The sequence below is a fragment of the Gopherus flavomarginatus genome, chromosome 7 (genome assembly GCF_025201925.1).
Source record: "Gopherus flavomarginatus isolate rGopFla2 chromosome 7, rGopFla2.mat.asm, whole genome shotgun sequence".
Taxonomy (NCBI): domain Eukaryota; kingdom Metazoa; phylum Chordata; order Testudines; family Testudinidae; genus Gopherus; species Gopherus flavomarginatus.
This window is the reverse complement of record NC_066623.1, coordinates 1,132,653-1,150,589: the sequence shown is the minus strand read 5'-3', so window position 1 is coordinate 1,150,589 and position 17,937 is coordinate 1,132,653. Positions and strand designations below refer to the sequence as shown.

General features: G+C 48.7%; 2 protein-coding genes across 2 annotated transcripts in view; both read left to right on the top strand.

Annotated features, from left to right (window-relative positions):
- Positions 1–6,286: 6,286 nt before the first annotated feature.
- LOC127055208 (collagen alpha-1(I) chain-like) lies at positions 6,287–7,214 on the top strand. The gene is made up of 3 exons (XM_050961919.1): positions 6,287–6,355; positions 6,558–7,107; positions 7,172–7,214. Exons 2-3 carry the CDS (start codon positions 6,578–6,580, stop codon positions 7,212–7,214), a joined length of 573 nt encoding a protein of 190 aa, XP_050817876.1. The 5' UTR covers positions 6,287–6,355; positions 6,558–6,577.
- The window catches only part of NSD1 (nuclear receptor binding SET domain protein 1), a 133,706-nt gene continuing 122,816 nt past the window's right edge, over positions 7,048–17,937 (top strand). The window contains exon 1 of the mRNA XM_050962909.1: positions 7,048–7,246. Within this exon, the coding sequence (XP_050818866.1) occupies positions 7,238–7,246 (9 nt within the window). The 5' untranslated portion in view covers positions 7,048–7,237. The remainder of the gene's footprint in view (positions 7,247–17,937) is intronic.

The window sequence follows — 17,937 nt, the reverse complement described above, 5'->3', positions numbered from 1 at the left end:
AGCAGCCCAGTGTCACCTGCAATGTTGCCCACCATTGCTCCAAGGGCTTCCTGCTTTCCAAGGGGGTCCTGGCGCAAGGGTAGCTGCAGCTAGGATGGTTTTCCCCCAGGGGCCTCACTTGAGTTATTCCAGCCTGACCTGTGTTTGTTATTGATCTGGCTAATCCTGCCGTGTGCATTATAATGCTGCTCACTGATCTTTGTGCCGCACCCCCACCCCACGCCCAGTTTGGCCATTAACAGCCTACTTACCCCGGCACAACTCGTTAATGAACAGGGTGAGCAACCCACCTGGCTGCTGCCACGTGGATGGTGTCGCTCGTTACCCTGGATTTGAGCAGCTGGCTCGAGTGTTTCTGTCACACCAAGAGGACATTATTTTGTACTGGAAACACAATGCTGGATAGAACCCAACACCCTTCTCTGCCAGCTTCCAGACAGACCTGCATTAATGGCTTAACACAAGTGAAACCAACAGCCCCTCTCCCTGCCGCTCGCTGCACCCACGGACGGGACCTGCTGGCGCCGGAGGGAAAGGCTGGGAAGGATCTAGCCCAACACACAGATTAGCTTCATTGCAGGTGACAGGGCCACCAGAGGGAGGCAGCCTGGCTGCAGGAACGTCCCCGCATTGGCCTGCCCTTGGCATGGAGACACAGTATTAACCTCGGCCCTCCTGCGGTACTCAGGGCCTGAGTCTGTGTGGCGGCTGCACCTGCCAGCGCTCTTATGCATGGATGCATAGCCAGGGGCATGGGTCTCGGAGGAGGCCGAGAGAAGCCGTGTGTGTGCTAAAGAGCCTCCTGTGGAGGAAAAGCTTTTTAAAAACGTTCAAAGACCCATGCTCCCAACAAGGAAAAATCTCACAAGCCCCAGTGAGCTACGCTTCCTGCCCAGAGAGCAGCCACTCGAGAGACCAGACAGAGGCCCATGGTCCTTCTCAGGGTGGGGAGCCCAGTGGTCCTGCTCCTCTGGCTCCTCCCCCGATGCAGCGTGTCAGTGCAGAGTGGAGGGAAGCACCACTAATAACCCCCACTCCCAGGGAGCAGGCAGCCTGGCCAGCAGCACCGCTGACCACACACTGGTGTCATGTACCGGAGGGGGAGACTGGAGATGGTTCAAAGGCTGTGCTCTGGGCACGGACTTTCTCAGGGGCATCTCAGCAAAGGGGCGAAGACAAAGTGCATCTGACATGTCCGACCAACCCCCCATTAGGTTACGGTCTGAATGCCCTTTAATCTTTGGACGGCTGTGGCCCATAGAGGCCGAGCAGGTTGGGCCCCATTAGCCTGGTGCAGTGCGTCCGTCCCTGCCCGCAGAGCGCCAGGTTAAGCAGCCTGTGGGTGGGTTGTGAATGATACAGAGATGCAGGTGGTGACTAGGAAGGTGTCGGTATGGCACGCAAGGAGCAGCTTGTTCACTTGTGGTTGTCAGGCAGCTGTTGGACGGGCCGCCAGAGGGCTCCAATATCAGGGATTGGGAGGGAGCTGCAGGCAGGGAGTAGCAAGCTGTGACTAGCAATGAAAACACAGAGCGGGAGGGGGGGTCCGCAGGAGATGCTGCTGCGGCTGCCAAGAACTGGAGCATAAGTCACAGTTATGTGCAGTGGCAGCTTTTAAACCAGGTTTCAGCCTGGGCTGACTCCTGAATCCCAGGAAATTGAGGGAGATTTCAGCGGTCACCCGATGAAAATAACAGGCAGCAGGTTTAAAAGACATGTCGCACAGTCAGCCCGTGGAACTCCTGGCCAGGGGATGTTGTGAAGGCCAAAACTATAATTGGGTTAAAACAAGAATTAGGTAAGTTAATTGAGGATAGTGGCCAATGGCTAATAGCCAAGATGGTCAGAGACACAATCCCATGCTCTGGGAGTCCCTAAACCTCTGACTGCCAGCAGCTGGGCCTGGACGACAGGGGATGGATCACTCGATAACTGCCCTGTTCTATTCATCTGCTCTGAAGCATCTGGCACTGGCCACTGTCAGAAGACAGGACCCTGGGCTAGAAGGAGCATTGGTCTGACCCACTATGGCTGTTCTTAAGTTCTTACAGTGAGAACTACAGAGGGAATGAAGGAAATGCATTTCTAAGGCCCAGAGACTCTAGTCTGCTTTGCTAAACATTACACCATAGGCCCTGTCCTGCAAACACACATGGACAGGCTCCCCTTTCAACAGGCAAGTAACCCCATTGACTGCAAGCAGCACCTGGGGGTGAGTGTGTCTGCAGGATCCACCGAGGCCTTGGTGGTGAGCTCTTTGTGGTGGGGACCAGGCCTGAAATGCTCCAGTGTAGGCACCTAAATAAAAGCAGCCTTGCTGTCAGACAAGCTGAGCACATGCCGCCATCAGGAGCTGGGAGTGCCCACCACTTCTCCAAATCACTTTCTTTAGGTGGCTAAAGCTGGACTAGGTAGCTTACTTTGAAAATGTTGGTCTGCATCTCTGCTCTGTTCTAGCACACAGCTGAGCTCTGTCCATGCTTAATAAACAGGCAGCAGGTTAAAAACAAGCTGAGAAATAATCTGGTGCTAATATAGTTGGGGGCTTTTAGTGACTGTAGTGAATGAAGCTGGGAGTGCTTTGTTATAAACTTAGATTTTTTGTTGTCTTTATTTTACTGTGTTATTTCTTCAACAAAAGTATTACAGAAGGAAAGAGGAAAACCACGATTCTCCACCAATGCACTGGTTTTGTACAGAGCCCTGAGTGCCTTTTGGGGTGTTTACAAATACAATTTTTAGCTTTACCGTGGGAATAAGTTTTTGGAAATGCATGTGACAGATTACCCCCCAAAACAAGAGAAAAGTTAGCTTCGGATTCAAGCAGAAAACGAAGTGGTAGCAGGACTGGCGTCTGTGTCCTTTGAATCTGTGCCCCGGCCTACCCTTATGTCAGCATACACCCCTCAGCAATGTAGTGAGACTGACCTAACCCCCAATGTAAACAGTGGGGTGTCAGGAGGGCTTCTCCCAGCACCACAGCTACCACCTCCCAGGGAGCTGGAGTACCTATGTGAGGAAAGCAGCTCTCCTAAGCATAGGTAGTGTCTTCACTACGCGCTGCAACACTGTATGTGTCGAATCAGTGTTGAGAGCAGTAAAGCTGGAGAGGTCATGAGAGGAGAAGATGGACTGTAAGGAGATCAGAGTACTACGTTCTGACAACCAGGGTCAATGCTGGAGCTAGAATCCTCAAAGAGAATAAGGTGGTGAGAGAAATGGGTGAGTAGTTGTGGGACTATGCAATCCATGGTCGTATAGGTGTTGTTGCAGCCATGTCAGTCCCAGGATATTAGACAAGTATGTTTTATTGGGCCAACTTCTGTGAGAGGGACAAGGTTCTGAGCCACCCAGAGCTCTTCTTCAGGTCTGGAAAAGGTGCTCCCAAGTCACAGCAAAATGCAGGGTGGAACAGATTGTTTAACGTAAGTTGTTAGCACATATTGTAAGACACCGTTCAGGGTAGAGTTGCGTACCTCGTCCAGGGCACTAAATGCTCCAATAACTATGTGGGTGCAATCACTACACTCTTTAATGAACTCATACGGGAAAATGATAAACAACAAACACCCCATCACCTGTGGGTGAACACTTCTCACAAAGCGATCACTCCACCTCTGACCTCTCAGTCCTTGTCCTCTAAGGAAACCTGCACGATACCTTCAAAAGACAAGCCTGGGAGCTTAAATTGGGAACTTTTCTAGACACTAAAACTCATGGACTGAACAGAGACACTGGATTTATGGCTTATTACAACAATCTGTAACCAAATAACCCCGTTTGTCCTATGACTGCAAAGCTTTTAATGGGCCACTCTACCTTGAACGGTCCCTTACATATGTGCTAACTAATTACTCATCCACCTGGCATTTTGCTGTGACACTGGGAGTATGGTCCCTACATGTGAAGAAGAGTCCGATAAGCTTGGAAGCTTGTCTCTCTCACCAACAGAAGCTGATCCAATAAGAGAGACTACCTCCCTCACTTTGTCTCTCCATGCAAACCATGACAGAGGTGTGGATGTTAGCAGTGGTAGTAAAGTGTGTGACAGAGGCACTACCCGATGAACAAAGGGTTAACCTCTGCTTGTACTGGAGGGGGACAATACATGGTCTTCTCCCAGTGTCCATGGGAAGGTTGGGCCTCACCCCTAGATTTGTGGGCCGTGGCTGATTCCCAAGTTGGGGACCCTTGAGGAAAAGCCCTTGTGGACTGCAGCACATGCCTTCTGCCAAGTCATCTGACCCCCTGCTTACCTCCTGCTTTAAGCAGTGTGAGGCAGAAGCCATGTGAATAGAACCAATCAGGTGGTTTCCCCTGCTCCTGAGAGAGAGAGAAAAAGCCATCCACTTTGGTGGGGGGAAGCAGGACATTTCTCCAGTCCTCTGCTGTTCAGCATGTTCCAGCTGATGCTTCTTTAAGAGAAGGGTTGCACCACAGTCCATAGCCCAGTGTGTAGTGACAGCAGTCCCCCTCTCCCCGCAGCAGACAGGGACTTGGCAGTAAGGAACCGGGTGACATGGCAGGAAAGAACCATGCCATAGCCAGGAATGAGGAGAACAAAGGAGAAACCCGTAAGTTATGGAGCCTGTGAGAGGGGAGCAGGAACAGAGATCCCCTGGCAGCAAAGAGCCTGAAGGCCTTGGTGCCATATGGAAACCACACATAGAGAGCTGGCAATGAGGGCCAGGAATGGTGGGACAAGCTCCACGATTCCCCAGCCCCTACACCAAACTCCAGCCTGCTCTGCCCCAGCAGAAGCCAAGGGTCCAGCTAGACATAAACTCTATGAAGGATGGAGACACATGAACTTCCAGGGTTTAAATCTGGACCGCCAAACATTCGGCCTGCTGGCCAGATCCTGCCCACATTATGTATTTCTGTGACTCATATGTGGCATGTTTAGATTCTCTAAAATCTCAGCTGTAAATTTACAAAAGAGCAAGTGCCTAGCCTTCCTGGCTGCAGGGCCACAACCAGTGATCTCTGCCTGAGTGTGCACAGAGCCTGCAACTGGGACTCAGCACAAAAGCCAAGTCCAATGTCCCCTATTAATCTAATTGGACTATCAGTTTTAAAGGCCAGTGATGACACTTCTGTGTGAACAATAAGTATTTAATCACTGCTGGCTAGAATGGCAGAGGGGGATGGGAATTTGGAGTTGCTGCAGGGAAGGAAATACAGAGAAAAGGACACACACACAGGGGAGAGAGAGAAACAGAGAAGGGCAGCTGGGGGAGGAAGAGAAACAAAGGGCAGAGACAGCCTTGGGCAAAGATTTTTCACTGAGTGATGACTGACAATAGGCACTGAAGGTATAACGAGCTTCAGGTTTAATTCTTCCCTTCATCTCTGTGCAGACCTGGCTCCTGCTGCCACTCCCCTATGCCCTGAAGGGACAATATGCTCCTGAATTTGCCCCCGGCCCATAAAGTATACCACCACCTAGAATTCAGCCCTTTCCGCCGAGGCAGTTTGACACCCCTGGTGCAAGTGCGTCGAGGAGAGAGGGAGGGAGGGAGGGAGGCTGGACACCCCCCTTCCCCGGGCCTGGAGAATATCCCATCGCTCCCTGCAGAGGTACCGGCAGCCCTCGGGAACCTCCGAAAAGGGGGCCCCCGGCTGCCAGATTCACTCTGCGAGGCGAACAGGCAGCGCCTGGGCCGTCCGCCGGGCGGGCTGAACCCCCTCCCCGAGCCGCTAGCTACAGGCCTCGGGGGCCCGGCCCGGCCCGGCCGGGCGCAGGACGCTCCGCGCTCGCCCCGCGGCAGGCAAGGATCGCGGGGGCCGCCCGGCCGGGGTGCAGCCGGGGGCGGCGCTAATGGCCGCTGCGCCCCCGGTGCGGACAGGCCGGGCCCAGGCCGGGGCCGCCCGTGGGGACGGGCCCGGCCAGGCCGCGAGGGGCCGCGGGCTGCCCCGGGCGGGGCGGAGCGGGGCGGGGGAGGGGGCCCGGCCGGAGCCTCCATTTTGTTGGCTCCGCTCGGCAGCCGCGTGCGGCCCGGCCTCGGGTGAGGCGCGGACGAGGCCGGCACGAGCCGGGCCCCGGGGCGCGCGGAGGAGGCGCGCGAGGCCGGGCCGGGGCGGCGGGCCGGGGGCGGGGCCGGGCTCCCGAGGCGCCGCGGGGAGGCAGCAGCGGGCCCCGGCCGGGGGCCCCGGGCACGAGGCTTCGGAGGGGCCGCGCGGCGCTGATTGGCCGGCGCGGAACCCCAAGAGTCAGGGAGGGAGGCGCGCGCGCGCGTGCGGGATGGCGGCGGTCGGTCGGGCGCGCGCGTGCGGGGGAGGGAGGCAAGCTGCGGGGCCGGGCCGGGCCTGCACGTTCTGTGCCCGCGCGGGGGCCGGGCGCGGGAGGGGGCAGGTAGGGGCCGCGCGCGGCTGAGGGGGGCTGAGGGGCGCGGGCGCGCGGCGCTGAGGGCGGCCCGGCGGGAGGCCGCGCAGCCGAGCCGAGCCGAGCCGAGCGGGTCGGGTCCGGCCGCCCGCCCGCCCGGCGGGGGAGGGGCGCGGGCTGCCATTTTGCGGCGCAGGCCCGGCCTGACCATTGTGCTCTGCTCGCTCCGCAGGTCGATGCCCGCGGCGCGGGATGGAGCCGGCCTGCGAGGTGAGCCGCAGGGGCGGCCTGGCCCCCTTCTCCGGCCCGCGGGCCCTGGCCGCGCCCGAGAGCGCGGGCAGCCCCGGCCCTGAGCCGCCCAATGGCTGCACGGCGCCGCTCCCCGCCAAGGCGGCCTACGGCCAGGACCCGGCCTCCTGCTACATCCCGCTGCGCCGGCTGCAGGACCTCGCCTCCATGATCAGCGCCGAGTACCTCAGCGGCGCCGCCTCCCCGCGCCCGCCCGAGCCCGCGGCCCTGGCCGGCCCGCAGGCCGCCGGCAGCCCCCAGGCCCCGGCCGAGCTCGGCCGGAGAAGCCTCGCCGGAGCCACCTGCTGCGAGGAGCCGGCGGCAGAGCTGGGCAGGGCCGGGCCTGCAGGCGGCTCCGCGGGCCGCGGGCCCCACGAGCCCATCGCGGCCGTGCTGTGCTCCCCCTCGCCGCCGGCCGAGCGGCAGGGCCAGGCCCCCCGGGACGCCGCAGGGGGGAAAAGGACGGAGCGGGTGGAGCTGCGCCCGGTGCCCGGGCCTGTGGGGCAGACACGTGGGAAAGCGGAGCAGCCTTTCAGCACCACCGCCGGCTCCGATCAGGAAGATCCCGATCCGAGTGCCGGCACCCTGCGGAGCGCCATAGACATACCCGAGCCAGCCGCGGGAATGCAGCTTGTAAGCAGCCTTTGGTACCGGTTAGCCGCCCTACGGGAGAGCTGTGCGCTCCTGGTCCCTGCAGGGACGGGGTGCGGGGGTGGCGCCAACAGGATGGCAGGTGCATGGAAACATGCTGGTTCCTAGTGCTTATCTCTCTTCACAAAACAAAGGGGGGGATAGAGGTCGGGGCCTGTACAGGTGACACAAAGCTGCTGCCATTTTGCATGGCACAAAGTCCTGGAGGTTGGCAAAGAAGAACCCCTTGGCTCACCTTAAGCATCGTCCAGTTTCTACACCTTTTATAGTAGTTGACATCTCTGAGCTGCCTGTTGGCAATGGCAGTCACCTTGCTTAAATTAAAAAAATTGGCAAGTGTGGTTTTAGTCTGGAAAGTTTTATTTAAAGATGGCACCTTCTTACATGCAAGACCTGTCCCTGTATGTAGTCATTGTCCTTATGCTTACTTTACTAACTGACACAGTCTTTACTCCTGGGAGTGCTGCTGACCAGCACAGTTATGATGGAGCTGTGTTTTCTATCTGCTTATGTACATCAGCAGAGTTTCTAACTAAGGCCTCATTGCAGAATATTTATTTTTTGTAAGTTGTGAGCCAGGAAGAGCCCAATTGGCCTCTTAGGTCTTAGGCTTAGTTTGCAGGTCCTGATGGTTAGAAAAAAATTGTTTTACTTGTACACTGAGTGGATTTGATCTGGCAGTGGTTGAGATGATAGACGCTGAAACCGGGTGGTGCCATTTTTAGTCTCTCTTCAGTGTGGAACAGTTCTTAAAACATTCAAGTTTTTTGAGATGTTAAACCGGTATAAAAGCAGGATTGATACAGTTACTGGCCTCTGGGGTTTCTCCCCATATGATGATGTTTTAAAGATTGGAAATGCCATTTGCAATTAACAACTTTATTCTCAGATACAATCTTTTGACGTTGCGGGTAGAGTTATCTCTTTAAAACTTTAGAAGCTGGAGATGGAAAAGAGCAATTGGACCAGCTAGTCCACCCCTTACAAGTGCAAAATTGTTCCCTACAGTACTTTTTCTACTGCTTTGTCCAGTCTAGTTTTAAATAACCCAAGCCGTTGGATTTTACTACTTCATGGCTTAATAGCTATTCAGGCTACATTTTTCCTTTCTAATTTCATAGACTCCAAGACCAGAAGTGACCATTGTGATCATTTAGTCCAGGGGTCGGCAACCTCTGGCACGCGTCTCGCCAAGGTAAGCACCCTGTCGGGACGGGCCACTTTGTTTACTTGCCGCATCGGCAGGTTCGGCCAACTGCGGCACTCACCGGCCACGGTTCACCGTCCAAGGCCAATGGGGGTGTTGGGAAGTGGTGCAGGAAAGGGATGTGCTGGCTGTGGCTTCCCGCCACCTCCATTGGCCTGGGACGGCAAACCACAGCCAGTGGGAGCCGCAGTCCGCCAAACCTGCCGATGTGGCAGGTAAACAAACTGGCCCGGCCCGACAAGGTGCTTACCCTGGCAAGCTGTGTGCCAGAGGTTGCCGACCCCTGCTTTAGTCTGACATTCTATGTAACACAGGCCAGAAAACTTCCCCCAAAATAATTCCGAGAGCAGAAAAAAATCCCATTACTTTTGATTATATCTCCTTGATTTCTCACTCTGTCAATTTTCAGAACTCCCTAGAAGCAAAACTGCTTAAAACCTTCCTTTTGAGTTCCATAAGCAGTTGGGTGTGTGTAACGTTGTTGTTGTATTTCACATGTGCCACCTATCATTTGTAGGTCACTTTCCTTCATTTCTAAGTGTGTGTGTTATAAATAATTGCTGCAGCACTGAAATATGTTATTCAAATTGCACATGCCACTCTTTATTTTTTGAAGAGCATCTGGCTAAAACTTCCCCTTGCTTGAAGCATGTCTTGTGTCTGAGTTTTAAATATTTTCTGACACTTGTGCTGAGGAAATTACTTAATACGACAACATCCACCCCCTGAAGACTTTGTTCATTTCATTACAGATACTGTAGTGTGACGTGCTATGCATGTGCACAGTACTCTTGAACATTGATTCATGTTTAGTTCTGTGTTCTTTGCTGTAGGAAGTGGAGCTATAAATTCAGAAACCTGCAGAGGGTTCTCCTAAGATGTGTTCAAAGGTAGGGGAGTAGGCTTTGGAAAGGTCTCTGTGCCCATAGAAAGGGATGATCTTGGAAAATTGGGAATGTCAGTTTAACTATTTATGCTGCTGTTTTAGGCCCAAATCTTGCAATGAGCTCTGGGTGAAGAAAGCTTTCAGGGAAGGTAGCACATGGGACCACTATCCTTCTAGGTCTTTGGGGAAATCCTGTTGCTGCTCTGTTTCTTTTCTGTTTACTGCAACTTTCTTTGTTTTGAAAACCAAAGGAGTTACCTACAGCAGATGTATTCAGTGATGCAGCAATGGGAAGGGTCTCACTTTGTAAACAGAAGCTGCATAGAGGAATTTTCACAACAGCACTTGGCACAGACTCGCTCAAGTTGGAGATCAGTAATTACATAGGCACTGCAGAATTTGGAAAGGTGCAGAAATCAAATCAATTAATTTTTGTATTGGATTTGTAATGCTTTTTTATGTACAAACAGGAGGCTCAAAGGCTTGGCTTTCTAATAAAATACAGTCCTCTTTGCTGTGTCTTGCTGAATCCTTAAAATAATTCAGTGCAGTTAAAGAGTAGTTTGTATTCGGAAAAAATATATATATATTTTTAAAAACTGCTTTTAACCAACAGATCATCTTCCTCTGTTCATTGTGGAGGTCTTATCTGCTTTCTTTATTGGCAAAAATATATTTGTGAGAGTTTATGTATGATAGTCCTGCAGGTCTGGGAGAGGAAGCTAGATTTTAGTCTGCATTGCATTCTCAAAATAATAGTTAACTGCAGTCCAACTGCAGAATCTTTATGACTACAGATAATCGTAGATAGAAATAACCAAGCTTGATTCTCAGATCTCAAGCTGAGTTTGTGGTGCTAGCATCTAACTCCTTACTCCACCTATTTACATGTAATTTGAGCCAATTTTCTTTGGAGTTTCTGAAAGATTTAAAAATTAGGAGCTTGCATTGCTATTTTTAGAGCTGCTTTTCAGAGAGGGACTACTCTGTAAGCCCTTTCAACCCTGCCCCCAAGGACTGAGCTCCACCTTATACAAGAACTTGCAGGGAGCTTTTGTTCATGATGGTAACTGCTTTGAGCATGCCCACAGCTTCTCAGACTTCCTGTTTTGTTAAGAATAAAGCCTGTTTGAAGATAGGGCCTCTTGTTTGTGCCTATGTTCAGCTGTTTTTTTAAATGAAGCTTTGGGCACTCACATTCAAAGGGATGACAGTTTCCAAGATGACAGTAGCTCCCCCAATGGCATTGATGGGAAAAGATGTGGATTTTTTGGTTGGCGACAAAAAGTCACATTTAAAAATAGGCAGTTTGGTGCATGCTAAATTCCTTTATTATATAGGTGAGATTAGAAAGTGTGTACCATTTTGCCTGATGATGTGTTAATAGTTCTCTGATCTCTTTGCACACTGTACATGTCACATGGGCACGGGGTTGCTTCCTTAGAGTTAAGGTGTATTCAGAGATGTGCACCTTTCTTCATGTCTTTTAAATGTTAAGTGTATGTTAGTATAGGGTATACAAGTTCTCTGTTTATCCATCGGAGTTACTGCAGGTGCTGTAAGGGTACCAAAGTGTAGTAACACCATCTCAAAACTGTTGGCATGGTAAGTCAGCTCAACATGATGGTTGCTGTTGTGTTCCCCTGCCACATGTGTTACTTATACTGGACTTCAGCTTATTGTTTAACTTTAAAATGAATAGCCATGTCTGGTTCTTCCACTGAGTTTTTGTCATTTTGATATGTGATAGTTACTAGTTTCAGAAATTCTAAACACAGTTGTTGTTCTGATCTTTGCAAGTTGAGTAAATCTGGTGAGAGAATGGTGGGAATTTATATAGACAGTACAGCCCTGATCCTGCAAGGCATTGTGCATGGTGCATCCCTGCAAGCCTCATTGGCTTCCACAGGGCTCTGTGTAGATGCAGGGTGATATCTGTGTGCAGAGCATTGCAGGGCCAGTAAATTTGTTCTCATAAAAAACCCTTAATTTAAATTTTGTTTTGATTTATGTGCATTTTGTTATATTATTTTCCCTTCACTTCAATGTTTTGTTAACGTTAATTATAGTAAGTACACCAGACTCTTAAAAAATATGGCAATCCAAATAACTTTCAGGTGTTTAGGAAATGCTGCATTTAAGGTTGCCCATGCAACCTTAGTGTATGTTCACTGATACTGCCTTTAATTACATGGTCACGTGATATATTTTCCACATGACTTGGCTGGGATCAGGGTAGAGGATGCCCAGTGCTCAGGGAATGAGGCATCTGTTCAGTGTTCCTTATCATTTAATGTGTGGCCTTATGTCGTCTTTACTGCACGTCATCCAAACCCTGCACTAAATTTCCTCATAGGCTCGTCTGTGGGTCTCGTTACTGTAATATCTCGTCCTCACAAACATTCATGAATGTATTGTCGCGCTCCTCAGTGAGAGAGGATAGTAGTAGTCCCATTTTACTGATGAGGAGCTAATGTATTGGGAGACCCAAGGCCAAATTTTTAAGTCACCACTGAGAGTTATTCAGTGATTGCCCTCCACTTGAGACATCTAGGGTGCATATGCAGTGCTAGTGGAACGATGAGGGGGCAGGCTTCTGTTGCCAGAAAATAGCTATGTTCTGTGAAACATGGACAAGCAACGGTAGTTTTCAGCTGCTTGTAACTTGGCCAAATTTGAAAGGATTTTCATGAGACCAGCAAAAAGCACGTCTGACCTCCAGAACTAGTCCCTGCTAAACTTCAAAATCCCACTGCAAACCATGGAGGAGTGAGAACTCTTCTGAAAATAATAACAGTAGTTTTTATAATAAAAAGCATTAGGCAACCTAAATATACAAGTTGCTGCTGCTGCTGTATAATGAATGGCTTCTGTTCTGTGATTTTTTCCCTCCTTGCTTTTTAATGCCTTTATTCCTAAACTAGTATCTTGTTAAGTATACTGCTGTTGGAGAGATCTCTAGAAGAATCTTCTAGTATAAAATCCTCATTATAGGATGAACAATTAAGATTACATGTTGATTTAAATTTTAAATGATTATGATATTACACTATCCCTTAGGTGCAAGTGTTTGTGTGTATTGAGAGTACAAGTTCCTTCTGTCAGCCCTGATTTTCCCCTGGTGCAGTAATCAGATCAGTTTATCTTTCCATAATGAAAACAGGCAACATGCTCCATGCACATATACCCTCTGAAAATAAGAGGCTATCCACTGGCCACTCTTCTTGTTCTGTCTCTTTCAATGGCCTCTTTTAACACTGAAATTTGTCTGGATTGAAAGAGCTGGCTCTTTCTTGGAAATGGCTGGAGCTTATGCTTACTGTGAAGTAGACTTCCATGGAAGTTGCCAGGGTACCACACTTGTGAAGTGACTACACTGTATCTATTAATGTATGTATTCATGTTTTATGCTGTTTACATTTTATGCAAAAATCTTCAGATGTGATGATTGTACAGAAGGAAGGGTGGTCCAGTGGTTAGAATGTTAGCCTGGGCCTTGGGAGAGCCAGGTTCAGTTCCTGCTCCACCACAAACATCCTGTGTGATCCTAGGCAAGTCACTTAGCATCTCTGTCTCTCAGTTCCCATCTGTACAATGGGGATAATAGCAGTGCTTTACCTTGTAAGGCTTTTGTGAGGATAAATACATTGAAGATTATAAGGCACATAGATACTATATGTGGGGCAGATAAATACAATAGACAGAGGCTGCTGTAATGGTACAATTTTTTTTTTCAGTTTCTACAGGCTTGTGAATAGTTATTCAGGAAGTGGAGATTTCCATTGCAATAGATCTGATCTTGGCAGTATTGCACTCTTCAGCAGTAATCTTCTTTATTCCAGTTTCACCTCTCTTTGTTTCCACCTGATATTTGTGGTGATCAGGAAATTAGGTGTCAACTACAGGTTTTCCTTTGCATTGTGGCTGTAAACAATGTGTTATCACTTGGTATATACATTTATATCACACATAATGCACCTCAAAAAGTGTATGATTAGTGATCTGGTCATACAGGGTCATGCAACTGTTTGAAGCTGAACAGATGCTACAGCTGTGAATAGCAAAACCTCGGGTGTTGTCTTTCAGGTTGCTAGAAATGGGTCACAAAAGCCATTGACATTAAGTTCCTCAGAGTCCTGAAAGTGATGTGTGTTTCTGGCTCAGAACTTTATTTTGAAGTCAAATTTAATGTCAAAATCTTCACACAAATTTCTGTTTACTATATTTTCTCTTACTTTAATATTTGTTAAGAGTAACAGAAACTTTGTTTAAACAAAATACTACCTTGTCTATTCTTCCCACCTGTATCTCATTCTTCACCATGTGTTGGGACTCAGCTTCTTTTAGTACTATGTTTATTATTTAGCTATTTGATTTTTTTCCTAGAAAATCTCTTCTAAAACTGCCTTTTACAAATTTATTTAACTGGACATGACTGTAGTTCTGTTCTTATTAACTCATGTAAGTTTTAGCTAAGGGTTGAGATTAATGTTTCAGTTTGATTATTGAACAGTAATCTCAAAGACATAGTGCAAAAAACCCAAATATTTTGACCCAAAAAAGCCACACAGTAGCAAGAAATTAACAAATTCATGTAAGAGCTGCCTTTGGAACCCTTTGTGGACTATTTCCAGAGGTAGGTTAGAACTTGTGGTTTTCTTTTAAGACAGTTGATTGTATGAGCAGGAGTTCTGTGATCTCTTGTTTTTCTTACTTCCGCTGTATAAACTGGACATTCTTTAAAGTACCACTAAAGCAAATACAATCAGAAATACACCCAGATCTTTAGGGTCAATGGGGAGATGTAGCCTTTTGGTTTGTTTTATACCTAATGAGTTCTGAATTTGAACTAATGAATTGAGGCACAAGAAGAACCCAAGTGGAATTTTCTTGAAGTAACTGTAAGTAGTTCATAGTGTTCCTTAAAGGGACACCATCAACTTAGAAATCAGACTTCTGTATTGTTATGAATCAGTGGTTCTTCACCAGGAGTTTATGGACCAGTTTCTGGTTCCATGGGCTCTGCTCCTGTAGCCCCAAGTCCCTGCACCCCTTTAGGGTTGAAGCCCAGAGCTCCAAGCTTTGGCACCCCCCCAGGGCTGAAACCGTGAGTCCCAGTGCCCCCCATGGGGCTGAAGCCCGGAGCCCTAACCCCCTACCCTGTGGAGCTAAAGTTGGGAGCCTTGAGCCACAAGCCCCGGTATCCTGCAGGGCAGAAGCCCTGAGCCCTGGCTGCTGAAGCCAAGAGCCCCAAGCCCTGCAGGGCTAAAGGCTGCCCCTCCCCCTGTGGCTGAACCCAGGATCCCTGAGCACCACCCCTTCCCCTGCGTTTTTATAGTGTTTTGAGGGAGCCTCAGAAAGAAAAAGGTTGAGAACCTCTGTTATAAATAACATTGAGGATTACTGTCATTGAAAGATTAGAAGAAAAAATCTTGTTACTTGATGCATTTGATAGCACTTTTGTATACAATAAGTTTCATTGTTTCTCTTGAATAGTCCTTCAGTAAATTCTTCCTGTTCTTTGTGTGGGTCATTATTAACCCAGGAATGAGGTGCAGATTTTAAAAAAAATGATTGTAAAACCACAAAAAGGGCAGAAGGGGTCAGAGACGGCATGGGACCTGGAACTATTTTAAACTCATTAAAAAAAAAAAAATGGAATATTGATGGTGTCACTTTAATACTGGAAAGGTGATTTGTGTTTGGTCCTGTCTGTGCTGATCCATCTGTCCTGTCCTATCCAGTCTTGTCTAGGAGAGATGCGGGTTAAGTCGTTTGACAGTGGGGCAGTAGCACTACCATCATTAAGGTTATGCCAGGATTCCCATTTTAATAAAAAGTCTGTCTTGATTTAGAGGATCAGTTGCAAATGCTTGTAGTTTCTGAGCTGCTAGAATTTCCTGTAGTAGTTTGTAGTGAATAAAATGTTAATTGTAACTTTTAAAAAGTGCCACGTAACTAAAATGTTTCTAGTGTTAAACGTTTTCTTTGGATTCCTTTTGAAGATGTACTAGAGCAGCCAGTAATGCAATTAAACGTGTGATTCTTTGCAAGGAGCACAATGCAAGAATATTTGATAAGTTATATGTTTTGATTAATTATTTAAGGTTTAAAAAGTTACTACTTTGAACGTTGACATTGATACAATATAAGGCTCAGGTTTGACATAATTACTGATGGCTCCAGTAGAGAACAGCATAGGAGTTACTCAGCGCAAGGACAGAGGGCGTGGGACGACAAATGTTTCAGACATATTGCTCCCTGCCAGGCAGCAGGATTTCAGGAGATGGCAGCTGTAATCCACCCTACCCGAGCAGGACTATTTGTCCTCCTGTAGAGGCTGGACCGAAGATAATGGTTTGAATTGGATACTGGCTGTCCTGATCCTTTATTAGCTCAAGCAGCAGACCCCTTGTGCTTTTCAATCCAGCTGTCCTAGGTTCAGTCCCCACAGATGTGTCTGGGGGTTTACACTGCTGTGTACTCCTGCAGCTCAGACAATCTTCCCCAGTCAGGGTGAGTGTGACCTATGCTAACAGTGTGGCTCTGTCACCCTCTAGAGGCTAGATGATGTGTAATGATGTTCCCTGTCGGGTCACTTATTGGGGAATGAACTCTGTAGTTCTGGTTTTGAACTGGTGCTGTTTTGAGCTAAAAGGACCAGTGCTTCTGCCTTTGACCTAGAGCTGACTCAGAAATCTCAGTACTGATGTGTGTGTAGCCACTGCAGAGAGAGACAGCCCCATGCTGTGTTAGGATGGGATGCAGAATGCTTCCAGGAGAGGAGGAGGTCTAGGGCATTTTGAAATAATCATTGCCTCTTGTGGTCAGTATATTAAACATTGAAGATCATGTATTAGTTCATGTCATCTCTGTGGTTGTCAGGCGACAGGGAGGTGAGAGGCTCAGTCACTCCTGTGGAAGCCCTACCATGTGTCCTCCCTCAAGGTGCCTTTTCTACCAAACGCCAATTCCGACCCCTTTCAGCTGACTCCTGCTTTCTTTTGCAGACTGGTGAGCCTCACTGAGCTTGCAAGGTGTGCTGGTGACCTGGATGTTAGCAGAAGTATTGTTTTTGAGGTGGGGGGGTGTCGGGAGGTGTCAGTCAGGACTTCCACGGGTACAGTGATGCTATTTCCACATGCAGAGCTAGCAAGACCAAAAGGAAAGTGTGTTGTAACACTTCAGGAGTTTGACGCTCTGAAAGTTGATGTCACAATGGCAGGCTGGAAGGAGGGGAACTCTTCTTTATGCTGGCTGAGAGAGGGAGTCTGGGGTGTGTGTGGAGTAGATAGCGAGTTGGATGAAGTTGGTATGCACTGGAGACGGAAGTAAATGCCTCTTGGAGTATGTTATCCACAACACTATAGGCACGGGAAAGGTGGCGAGGAATGTTTGAGCCTTTTTCCTTGTTTTACATCCTTTCAGGGTTTGAGGTGGGTGAAATGTGTCTTGACGTGATTTCTGCTGTTGCAAAAGAAAATTGTAGGGTTTTGTTTGTTAATTTGTAATAGTATAATAACCCTTTCCAGTGGCTTTAAAAGAGCATGATGCTGAACACTTACGAGCTACATTTGAGATTGGGCATTAACATTATTTTGATGAAAGCAGCAAAGAATCCTGTGGCACCTTGTAAACTAACAGACGTTTTGGAGCATGAGCTTTCGTGGGTGAGTACCCACTTCCTCAGATGCATGTAGTGGAAATTTCCAGGGGCAGGTATATATATGATAGCAAGCAAGCTAGAGATAGTGAGGTCAGTTCAATCAGGGAGGATGAGGCCCTGTTCTAGCAGTTGAGGTGTGAAAACCAAGAGAGGAGAAACTGGTTCTGTAGTTGGCAAGCCATTCACAGTCTTTGTTCAATCCTGAGCTGATGGTGTCAAATTTGCAGATGAACTGAAGCTCAGCAATTTCTCTTTGAAGTCTGGTCCCGAAGTTTTTTTGCTGCAGGATGGTCACCTTAAGGTCTGCTATAGTGTGGCCAGGGAGGTTGAAGTGCTCTCCTACAGGTTTTTGTATATTGCCATTCCTAATGTCTGATTTGTGTCCATTTATCCTTTTCCGTAGAGACTGTCCAGTTTGGCCGATGTACATAGCAGAGGGGCATTGCTGGCATATGATGGCGTATATTACATTGGTGGATGTGCAGGTGAATGAACCAGTGATGATGTGGCTGATCTGGGTAGGTCCTGTGATGGTGTCTCTGGTGTAGATATGTGGGCAGAGTTGGCATCGAGGTTTGTTGCATGGATTGGTTCCTGAACTAGAGTTGTTATGGTGCGGTGTGCAGTTACTGGTGAGAATATGTTTCAGGTTGGCAAGTTGTCTGTGGGCAAGGACTGGCCTGCCACCCAAGGCCTGTGAAAGTGTGGGATCATTGTCCAGGATGGGTTGTAGATCCTTGATGATGCGTTGGAGGGGTTTTAGCTGGGGGCTGTATGTGATGGCCAGTGGAGTCCTGTTGGTTTCTTTCTTGGGTTTGTCTTGCAGTAGGAGGCTTCTGGGTACACGTCTGGCTCTGTTGATCTGTTTCCTTATTTCCTCGTGCGGGTATTGTAGTTTTGAGAATGCTTGGTGG

Excerpts from the sequence above, each read along its gene's own strand:
- LOC127055208 (XM_050961919.1), top strand. The coding sequence starts at position 6,578 with ATGGAGCCGGCCTGCGAGGTGAGCCGCAGGGGCGGCCTGGCCCCCTTC. Across the intron at positions 7,108-7,171 it reads GAGCTGCGCCCGGTGCCCGG|GAAGATCCCGATCCGAGTGC; the intron begins GCCTGTGGGGCA and ends GGCTCCGATCAG.